Source organism: Sciurus carolinensis, chromosome 7 (genome assembly GCF_902686445.1).
Source record: "Sciurus carolinensis chromosome 7, mSciCar1.2, whole genome shotgun sequence".
NCBI lineage: Eukaryota > Metazoa > Chordata > Mammalia > Rodentia > Sciuridae > Sciurus > Sciurus carolinensis.
The window spans coordinates 119,179,679-119,190,629 of NC_062219.1; the positions used below are offsets into that span (position 1 = coordinate 119,179,679).

At 36.4% G+C, this 10,951-nt stretch overlaps 1 protein-coding gene across 2 annotated transcripts in view; it reads left to right on the top strand.

The window, feature by feature from the left end:
* Srpk1 (SRSF protein kinase 1) overlaps positions 1-10,193 on the top strand; it is a 73,920-nt gene extending 63,727 nt beyond the window's left edge. The window contains exons 14-17 of one of the 2 annotated variants that reach the window (XM_047557965.1): positions 2,098-2,167; positions 5,340-5,432; positions 5,735-5,827; positions 7,767-10,193. In XM_047557965.1, the coding sequence (XP_047413921.1) occupies positions 2,098-2,167; positions 5,340-5,432; positions 5,735-5,827; positions 7,767-7,951 (441 nt within the window). In that variant the 3' untranslated portion in view covers positions 7,952-10,193. The remainder of the gene's footprint in view (positions 1-2,097; positions 2,168-5,339; positions 5,433-5,734; positions 5,828-7,766) is intronic. The other variant, XM_047557966.1, reaches the window with a different exon arrangement.
* Positions 10,194-10,951: the final 758 nt, after the last annotated feature.

A 10,951-nucleotide genomic window follows, 5' to 3' on the forward strand; every position in this document is an offset into this window, starting at 1 on the left:
TTATTTGACATCTTGTTTGATGTAGGCATTTATTGCTTTGAAATTTTTCCTTAGGACTGCTTTTGCTATATCCCATAAGTTTTAGTATGTATCATTTTTTATTTTTAAATTTTATTTCTATTTGTTTATTTGGTTCTGGGCATTGAACCCAGGGCCTTGCAACTATGTGCTCTACCACTGAGCTACAGCCCCAGGCCCCAGCAAACACTCTAAATAATATTATGCCCCAGCAAACACTCTAAATAATATTATATCTGTATTTTTAAAATTTTAATTTCACTATATTTACTGAATGAGACTGAGATTTTGCCAAAGTACTATTTTCAAAAAGTTTCGAGGTATTGAATAAGAAGCACATTTTTGTTTCTGTGCTGATTTTTGGATTGTAACCCTTAGGTTATACAAGTAGAATAGGCATCTGTTCTGTTGGTGTGTCTTAGTTTTATAATGAACTGCTAGAATATGAAATAAGCTATGCCTAACAAGACACCATTGCATACCTGACATTATGGAGACAAGTAGTTGATTCCTAGAACTATCTTGAAACTTGTTGACCTCACTCTGGGCAGTAGTAGTACAACCAAGTAATTTTGAGAAAGGCTGTCTTGTGAAACTGCAGAAACTGAAACTGGTGAGCCACTAAGACCTAAACTGGGTCTAATTTGAGAATGTGCACTGAATAAATTCACCCCTCAGTCATTATTCTTTTTCTGGGGATTGAGCCCATGGTCGCTCTACCACTACATCACCAGCCCCCTTTATTTTTATTTTGAAATAGGGTCTCTTGAGTTGCCCATGCTGACCTCAAACTTGGGACCCTCCTACCTCAGCCTCCCAAATTGCTGTGATTACAGGTGTGCACCACCACCTACCTGGCTTGCCCCTCAGTTGAGATTATCTTAGTGCCATTGACTCAGTACAGGTACAGCTTTGAACTGTACTTTCACATCAGTAAGGCCATTTTTTTTAAAACTGCTGTTGTATTAGTTATTTTTGAAAAATCCATTTGTAATCAATGAGAACTTTATGTAGCCTCATTATCCAGATGTGCTGTCCTTCCCACACTGCTTGGTATTCCAGAGTCATCTTTTAAAAACCTCTCAAACACTCTCAAAAGGTTTTCAGGTCATGGGAAGACGTGTGCCTTTCTTTTCCTAGTTGGTAAGTGCTGACCTCTGCTGGTTACATAAAATAGTGACTCCTGACACCATTGACATTTTAACTTTTTCTTAGTTTCTATAGACCTAGAAATTGGAAACTCCATCTGGGACTGTTTAGGGAGCGCTTTCCCCACAAAAGTTAAGAATAAACTTTTTGTCAGTGACTAAATAGTCATTGATAGAAGATGTCTGAGTATTTGGTTTCAATGTAGGGTACAGAATTCAGTTTGTAGCTTATGTGAAATTATAATGTAAAAAAGACCTGCTCTTCTCATGGACAGCTTAGTAACTTAGAATTACCTTAATATTCAGGTATGCCCTTTCCTAACCAAAAGGGAAACTCAAGAGGGTTGAATTGCTGGGGTTTTTTCCTAACTGACTCATAATAATTGTACATTTTTCATGGGGCATAGTGTGTTGTTCGAGTGCATGTATACAGTATATAATAATCAAATTTGAGTTATTAGCATATCCCTCACTTTATTTGTAGTTTCTTTCTGGTAAGAATATTCAGAATCGTCTCCTGTAGCTATTTTGAAATATATAATGTATTATCATTAACCATAGTCCCCTACTGGGCAGTAGGATATTAGAATTTCTTATATGTGACTTTGTACCCATCATTCAACCTCCCTCATTCCCTGCTTATTTTTATTTTTGTTTTCTCTTGTTTGGTTTTTTGTTGTTTATTTTTTCCCCTGTGGAATAGTCTACACATCAGTACCAACAGCTTTCTCCTTTTTTTCCATTTTATTACGATACAGATGTGGAAGAAAAGTTCTTTAAGAATAATCTTAAGACATTTTTTTTTTTAGACAAAAAATAGTCATCTATAGATTTTTTCCAAGAAAAGCATTCCTTGAGTCCAATAGCAATAAGCTTTTTCCAAATGCCTTCTTTTTCTTTGATATTTTGTATACTGTCCTCTTTTTCTTAGGCCTTTGAACTGGCCACAGGTGACTATTTGTTTGAACCTCATTCAGGGGAAGAGTACACTCGAGATGAAGGTGAGTTCCCTTAGCCAAAGCTGTCTGTGCATGGCAGTTTACTTTCCACATGTGGCTAACATCATTTGTTCACACCAAAGATCCCTAGTAATTTTGTTCATGTGATAAGTATGTGTAAATACTAGAAAAAGTAGAAATTTAAGAAATATTTTACAATTGATATCAGATATACTAGGTATTTTATAAAAGATACTGAAGAGCTGTAACAGATGGTAGGGCATAAGGCCACAACTGATTAAACTAAAACTTATTTGACAGGTAATTTTTTATTCAATATTTAGTCACCTTCCTTTGTAGATCCATGACTTGTTCTTTGCCCACTTTAAATATACTTGTTCATAAACCTGTTTTCAGCTGTGCCTCCAACTTTATTTGGAAGTCCATAATCTTCATCTACAGAAACTACTTGACTAGAGACTATCCTGTTTACATAAATTCTGTAATACTTAGCTTCCTTTTCACTTTTCTGAAATTTAAAGCTTTAATTTTTCTTTTTAAATGATACTAACATTTAGAATGCCACTTAAAAACAAAATAAAATGGATTTAAATTTTATAGTACCCTGTGAGGAAAGCCCACACTCATTTGCTTCATCCATGAGGCTACGGAAGCAGACAACTGTATATGTTTGATTTTTATTTTTTATTTTTTTCTCCCATCCAAATAACTACAAGTTAATAAGCGAATGAAAAAATTATTAGAAGCTGGCTACAGTGGCACACACCTATAATCCCATCAACTCAGGAAGCTGAGACAGGAGGCTTGTGAGTTCAAAGCCAGCCTCAGCAACTTAGCGAGGCCCTGTGCAACTCAGCGCGACCCTGTCTTTAAATAAAATATGAAAGAAAGAGCCATGAATGTGGCTTAGTGGTTAAGTGCCACTGGGTTCAATCCCTGGTACAAAAAAAAAAAAAAGGATTATGGCTTATTGGTAGATCACTTGCCTAGCATGCTCAATACTGTGGGTTCAGTTCTTAGCACTAAAGAGAAAAAAATGATTGTTGTTTTGCTTTCTTTTTATGCTATTCAGGCAGTGTTTGTTTTGTTTGTAGGATTAATGAGGATTAGTTTAAGGGCACACTTAGCACTGCCCAGTGTGAAGAACATGTCCTTCACTGACTGTGCTTTCCTCCAGGTTTTGGGAATTCACATTTAATGTTCTATGGAACCAAAAATACTCTCTGTTCCTCAGTATGGTACCTTCAGGTTTTAATTGGCAGTGTTAGTCCAACCTGCTAATATTCCTAACAAAACCTATTTGAAAAGAGATATGTTAATTTCCATAACCAACTACCTATTTTGATTGGTACAATTTGGACACCTTTAAATGTATTTATGAAAATACTATAACAACTGCTCATGTACCCACTTGATTTTCCCCTGTTCTCTTCTTGCTTTTTTTTTTTTTTTTTTTTTGAGTTACAGGTTTACAGTGGTTTTGTTTGTTTGTTTGTTTATTTATTTATTTATTTTCTCTTCATTTGTCTTTGTTTTTGTGGTGCTGGGGATTGAACCCAGGACCTTGTGCTTGATAGGCAAGCACTCTACGAACTGAGCCTACAGTGTTTTTTAAATGCCCTAGTATATCTATTTGGAGAGAAGTAATTTTTTTTTCTCTTTACTTCCCTAGAGTACGAATACTAGTTAGTACAGAACACACATAGTGGCTAGCATCATATTGAGTAGTACCTTAAGCTATTTTACTGAAAAATTGAAATATGTATGTGAAAAGTCCCAAGTAAGAGATGAGAGAACCATCTTCCTTAGATACTTATAGATTTTATTTCCTCCTGTACCAGTCAGTACTGATCAAAGTAATGACTTGTATATCTGTACTATTCCACTGTAGCTTGCCCTATAAGAGCAAGCTCCTCTTACTCCTGGACAATACTTGATAATTTTGCCTATCAAGTATGTCAATCCTGTGATCAATTGAAATGCCAGAAATAGGTTCCTGGAATTAAATGTAAAGTAATAGTTTCAAAGGAAAAATAATTCCACGGTATATAAAACTACACTATTTATTCTTTGGTATTCTCACTTTGGTTATTGTCAAATTATACATACAAAGACATTTATTTGCAGGTTCTGCCTAAAATAGGCAGAAATTTCTCAGCAGCCAGGTACTTGTTACCAGACCATAAACTCAGTCAAAACTGCTCAGAGGTTGTAGTGAATTGATGAATGTAAAGGCCTTTTTAAATGACACCAGTAGATCTTTTACATGAGAAAGAGATAAGACCTGAGACCTTTAAGATTCCAAAATAAAACTGATGTCTATAACAGTTGATGTTAAATGACTCCTTTTAACTTTTAATGATTCTACAAATACAGAATTAAAGTCGTTTTTCTGATTGTGAGCCATTGTTTTTTAAAATCTCTTGATATGCTTAGTTTCTATCACTTGAAGAATGAAAACAGTAGGACAGCTGCCTAGAAGTTTGAATACTGGCTGGTACCAGACTTAACCACCCCGCAGTCTGCCCACCTCCTGGCAGTGCTCACAATCTGTAGGACATTTTAGTAGCCTAGAGTCAAGTAGTTATACTTTAAATTTTATTTTAATTAAAAATTGATTAAAAAATTAATTAAAATTGATTGTAATTTAAAAGTGATTTTAGAAGAAGAAGAAGAAGAAGAAGAAAGAAAAGCTCTGGGCTCGATAAAATATGAATTGTCATTTTAGTTTCAGCTCTTTTAGCCCTGAATCTTCAAATAGGCTATTTAGTCTCTTTGAAGTTCCATTTCTTATCTTTAAAATATGGCATTAATCTTTAACCTGTTTTTACAGGATTACTGTAAATACTCAATAGTCATATGTGATAGCTTTGTTGTGAACATTCTTAAGGTGCCCAGAATAGTGTTATAAATAAATAACAGTTCTAGAATACCGAAAGCAAAGTGGCATGTTTTTTTAACCTACTTGAACATAGACACAGACTAAAAAGTATAGTTATAGATAGTTTCCGAAATCTTGAATGAGACTTGCCTGTTATGATCAGGTGACCAGCCACCTGAAAAAATCCACGGCCTTCCCAGTCTTCCCTTGAATATCATTGGTTTTATTTGTAGTTACTTTTAAACACTTAGTCCTTTAAAAAACTATTCGTAGAAAAAAAAATCTCTTTAACAACTTGTCCTTCATCCTGTTCTTCTTACCCTTCTATTTTAGACCACATTGCGCACATTATAGAGCTGATAGGCAGAATTCCAAGACGCTTTGCCCTCAGTGGGAAATATTCACAGGACTTCTTCAATCGCAGAGGTAGTATTGTTAAAATGAGTTTCCATCTAGGCCCCAGGAATACAACAACTTCAGGAAACAGAGCATTCACACCAAGACTATTTTAGTTATCACTCAAGTCCCACTGAAGTGGGTACCCATTGTTTTTATGCTATTCTGGACTCTCCATTAGATGGATAGAGTCCACCTCTTCCCATTTAGGACAGAAATGCTTTACAAAAAGGTGTGCATGCTACTCTTTCTGCCAGTGTGTAGAGCTGCATTTGTTACTCCTGTTATGTATGTCTTTTTTTCCCCCTTCTTGAAATGTTTGAAACATACAGATCACATTGCATTGATCATAGAACTTCTGGGGAAGGTGCCTCGCAAGCTCATTGTGGCAGGAAAATATTCCAAGGAATTTTTCACCAAAAAAGGTAAAACAAATGTGTTCGTTCCCAGACATTAAGGGGGCAAAAGTACTTAAAAATAAAAAGGTAAGTACAGCTGGTTACATATTTCTACTGTCCCACAAAAAGGTTAGCCTACCTTGAATGCTGATCTGTGACTTAGCAGAGAAGTGATGAAATAGTCAAAAGCGAGATCGGAGTTGAGTATCCAGTCCCAGCTTTTCCACTAGCTGTGTGACTTTGAACGCGACCTTACTGTACATCAGTATGCTAATTTCTAATTAGGGAAGATAATAACTTACCCTTTCTGTTAAATTAGTTAATATGTGATTACTTGTGTAGTACTGCTGGGAAATGGACAAATTTTTGCTGGTGTGCTGTCTATAAACTTGCTCTTCCAAAGGGCAAGTGGTTCAGTTTAAGCTCTTATGAGTGGGAACTACACCTCAGTCATCTTTGTATCCCAGTGATACCTAACACAGTCACCCAGACACATCAGCCATACAAACTAACTTAGTACTTTAGTTCCTTAAGTTTGTTACTACATATTAATGAAAGAAACAGATCTAAGACTCTCACTTGAAATTTTTTACTTCATCATGTATTTCTTGTGCATCCCAAATAAAACTGAAATATGAAAAGCTAACCTAGAAGTATCTAGAAAACTGTCTGGCCTGTTTTTCTACATTGTGCTGTGGTTCTCCTTTCCATCACAATTTCTACAGGAGGCATCCTCAGAATCATTACTCTTTCTTAAATAACTCTTTGGGCATGAAAATAGGGAAATGCTTATAAGAGTTCCTCCTGTATGCAAAATCAGATTAAGGTATGCAAATGTAATTGAATAGACCCCCAGAAAAGACCCTAAGTAAGTGTCATATATGAAAAAGTGTTCAGCAGCACTTGCCTTAATAATTCATTGGTAGTTGACTGTATTTTTTTAAATTGTCACTTTAGCTGGGTGCAGTGATACATGCCTATAGTCCCAGCTTCTCAGGAGGCTAAAATAGGATGATCACTTGAGCCCAGGATTTTGAGGCCAGCTTGGGCACCATGTAGCAAGACCGCCATCTCCCAAAGTGTCTTAAAAAAATTGTCACTTCAAAACTGCATATGTTAAAAAAAAAAAAAAAAAGACTGCATATGTAGCTCATTGGTGAGTGCTTGCCTATCACACACAAGGACCAGGGTTTGATCTCCCAGCATTGCAAAAAAGTGAACTTCAGAGAAACAATTAATTAGATTGAGGTTTTTGCTTATGATAACTGCTATATGTGAAATCTATGTCAGCTGTGTTCTTTTAGTTTTGTTGCTTTTATACATTTGCCATGGTGTTAGCTCTTTATTTTTAAATCAGTGATTCACTTTGAAGCAACATTTTCTAGACTATTGGGCTAAGAAAAAGTACAAACAAGTTGGGTACAGTGGCACACACCCGTAATTCCAGCTCTTTAGGAGGCTGAAGCAGGAAGATCATGAATTCAAGGGCAGTCAGCCTGGGTGACTTAGGGAGACCCTATCTCAAAATAAAGAAAAATAAAAAGAAATGGGGGTGTTGCTTGGTGATAGAATACTTGCCTAGCATATGTGAGACCCTCAGTCTGATTCCTAGTGCTGCAAAAAGAAAGAGTACAAGCAAGTTGTTCTAATGTGTAGACCTGTATATATGAGTGGATAGACACTTAGTATTCAAAATTTAGTGAATAACTAGTTTCTGTTGAGGTGTATCCAGTTTGGGACCAGAAAAAACCCTGAAATTAGGAAGAAAACAAATCATCTTAAATTTTTAGTACCTTATAAAAAACAGAAGTACTTCCTTTCAAGATTAGAGACGTGTTTTGTGAATGGAACATTAGATTCTGATTGCAAAATTTGATTCTTTGTAGACTACCTGGATTAGTTCCTGGAGTGTCACACTGTCACTTGTCAATATTGGTCAGTTTCTTTTGTACTGTCTTCACCACAGGTGACCTGAAACACATCACGAAGCTGAAACCCTGGGGCCTTTTTGAAGTTCTAGTGGAGAAGTATGAGTGGTCTCAGGAAGAGGCAGCTGGCTTCACAGATTTCTTACTACCCATGTTGGAGCTCATCCCTGAGAAGAGAGCCACTGCTGCCGAGTGTCTCCGGCATCCTTGGCTCAACTCCTAAGTCCTGCCCAGCATTGCAGCAGAGATCACCATACTGATCCCCCACCCCTTCCAAGCATTTCCCTCTTCTCTTTTCAGGGTGAAGCTCTTTCTTCAAGAGTTTCTAGATTTTTCTTCTGCCTTTTTTTTTCTTTCTTTTTTTCTTTTTCTTTCTTTTTTTTTAAAATCCAACATGTTCATTTGGGTTTGCTTACTTGACCCTGTGGAGAGCCCCACAGCCATTGGCATCCTAGGTGAATTTGGCCTTGGTAGGGCTCTGCCAAAGACTAATGGACTAAAAATGTGAAACAGCCTCTTGGCCTATACCCTTGCCTTTTCATTAGAACATCCTTCAAATTATAATCACCCTTTTTAAAAAGAGCCTTGAAGATACATGAGCCCATCTTTTTATTCATTGACTCTACGAGTCAGATTTTCTAGTTCATATCCTATTGCCAGCATAAGGATGAAGAGGGAAAGGGTGTTCATTCTGTGTACAGCAGAGACATTAAACTTGCTGTATCCAGGCTGCATCATCTTCCTGGATTGTTTCTCTTGTTTTCTATGTTATTTTTCCTTCGACTCTTAATCTACTACCTTTTTAAATGAGCTGTATAAACACCAAATTTGGGTACCATATTATCACGATTCAAAGCACTGTCATATTCCTTTCATCCTTTAATAACTCCAAGATCCTCAAATCTTCGGTCTGATTTTTAATGTAAACAGAAATGGAACCATTGAGTAATAATTTCTTGAGAACCTCAGGTGTTCTGCAAATAGTCCTTTCCTATGTGTCTTCTATTACCCTAAGAGCAAAATTACTTTGGCAGTTAACATTTTTGAGTTTTGTTTTTTTTTTTAATTCCTGTCTGGCACTTGGTTGAGTTTATTGCCCTATGTCCAATGGATCAGGGTGACTCTAGAAAAAAAGATCTGAGTTTCAGAGCTTTCTCATCTAAAGAAAAAATGTCTAGAGTTCTGATTCTTTACCAAATAATTCTCTACTTTAATTTATAGCTTTTTCTTTACCTTGCCCAAAGTTCTGGCTTTGAGCAGTTACTCTGTGTCTTTGCTGTTCTTATTTCTCAGAGGCTTGGGGTCTCTAATGAAACCCTGGAGAAAAGAACCAAGGGGAAGGGTAGGATGGCACTTTTTCATTGACTTTTTTCCCCCTTGTTGGTTTTTTAAGATTAGCCATTCTCTGCTGCTATTTCCTTGCATAATGTAAGTTTTTAACTGCAATTTCGAGATGATTGAAATGTACTTGAGGCTTTTCTTTTTTTCCTCCTTAATTTGAAAAGGCTTTATGAATTTTATTTTAGGATTGGCCTCTCCTAGACTTGCCCTAAACATCACATATTCCTTGGGTAATATGAGCAACAAAAGAGGGAGGATTGGGGTCAAGCCAGTTATTCAGTATGGACCAAGTAGGCCTTGAGGATTACAGCTTTCTCCAGAAGTGGCTTTAGAACTCCAATTTGCAGAAAGTCAAGGAGATGCAACGCAATTCTCTACTAGCAAGCAAACTATGAAAATGTCGGACATCAGCCCTTTTGTATGGAAGAATGTTTCAGTCATTTACCCACCAACGACAACAAAGGAAAAAGTGTCATTATGCAATCCATTTAACTCATAACCATATTGCTCTGAGGAACTATCCAGCTACTCATTGGATCCTTGATTGGTTACTCTTGAAATCAGACGTGTTCCTGTAGAAAGAATTTTAAGTCGTTATCTATGCACATATCAAGAATAAATAGAACTTGTATCAAACAACGGCAGGGAAATCCTTCAGCAGTTCTAATCCACTTTGGGTTTTAAACTATATTTACACCTAAAGCAATAGCGGACTTATCTGATAATCTCTTCATTGTAAAATCAATTGTGGAATCACAGGAATTCTGGTGATATTAAAGTGAAATAACCAAAACATAAGCAAACAGAAGGCCCCTTTTTAACAAAAACGTGTAACTTCATTTTGGAAATATTTTCCCAGCAAATAAGGGCTTTTTCTCCCACCACTTAAAGAGCCAGATGAATTAGAAGATCTGGAAAGTGGCAGCTGTAGAACTTGATCTTCTAAGTACTTCACAAACTTTTATTGAGCTTAATCATAATACTGTCAAATTACCATGATCCCAGTAAAGGATTTCTATTTGCTGTTAAAAATAAAGCCCTGATACATTTTTATTCTTTCTACTGAGTGCATTGTCTGTTTTCTTAATAAATGCAGTAAAATAAACAAATTATTTAATAACCAACATGTTTCTAGAAATTTATTTGTTGCTCAAGTTGGTCTGACCAAGCAGTTGGAGGGAAAGATTGGTTGGATGTTTATTAAGTTTAAATTTGCACTGACACTGTACAACTTGAACAGTAGCCATTTGTGGGGTTTGTAGTTTTGCTTCTAGCTTTTAATTGTGGAATTAAAGCACATTTTGGAGAGCTGTAAGAAAATTATTTCCTGCATCCAGTAGTATTTTATAACATTTGTAGGGTTTGTTTTTTTCTCAGATTAATAATGCAGTATGTGCAAAGTTTAGTAAACTCTTAGTCATTGGCATGTGCATTATTATACACAAGTTTTCATATACTTTGATTTGCTTTTTTTCTTTCTCTTTTTTTTTTTTTTTTCCTTTTTTTTGAGGGGGTGGGTGCCTGGAATTGAACTCAACCCTATTTTGTATTTTATTTAGAGACAGGGTTTCACTGAGTTTCTTAGCACCTCACTGTTGCTGAGGCTGCTTCAGCCTCCCAAGCCACTGGGATTACAGGCATGGACCACCGTATCTGGCTCTGATTCACTCTTTTTAGGATCATATTCTTAGATTTGAATGTCTGGGCCGGAGAATGAACACATTTCACCCCAGCCCCCATACTGGGGATCAAACCAAGGGTCCTCTAGCACTAAAATACATCCCCACTTCTTATTTTGAGACAAGATCTTCCTTAGTTGCCCCAGCAAGCCTCAAACTTGGAATCCGTTCACTTCAGCCTACTGAGTGGGATTACAAGCATG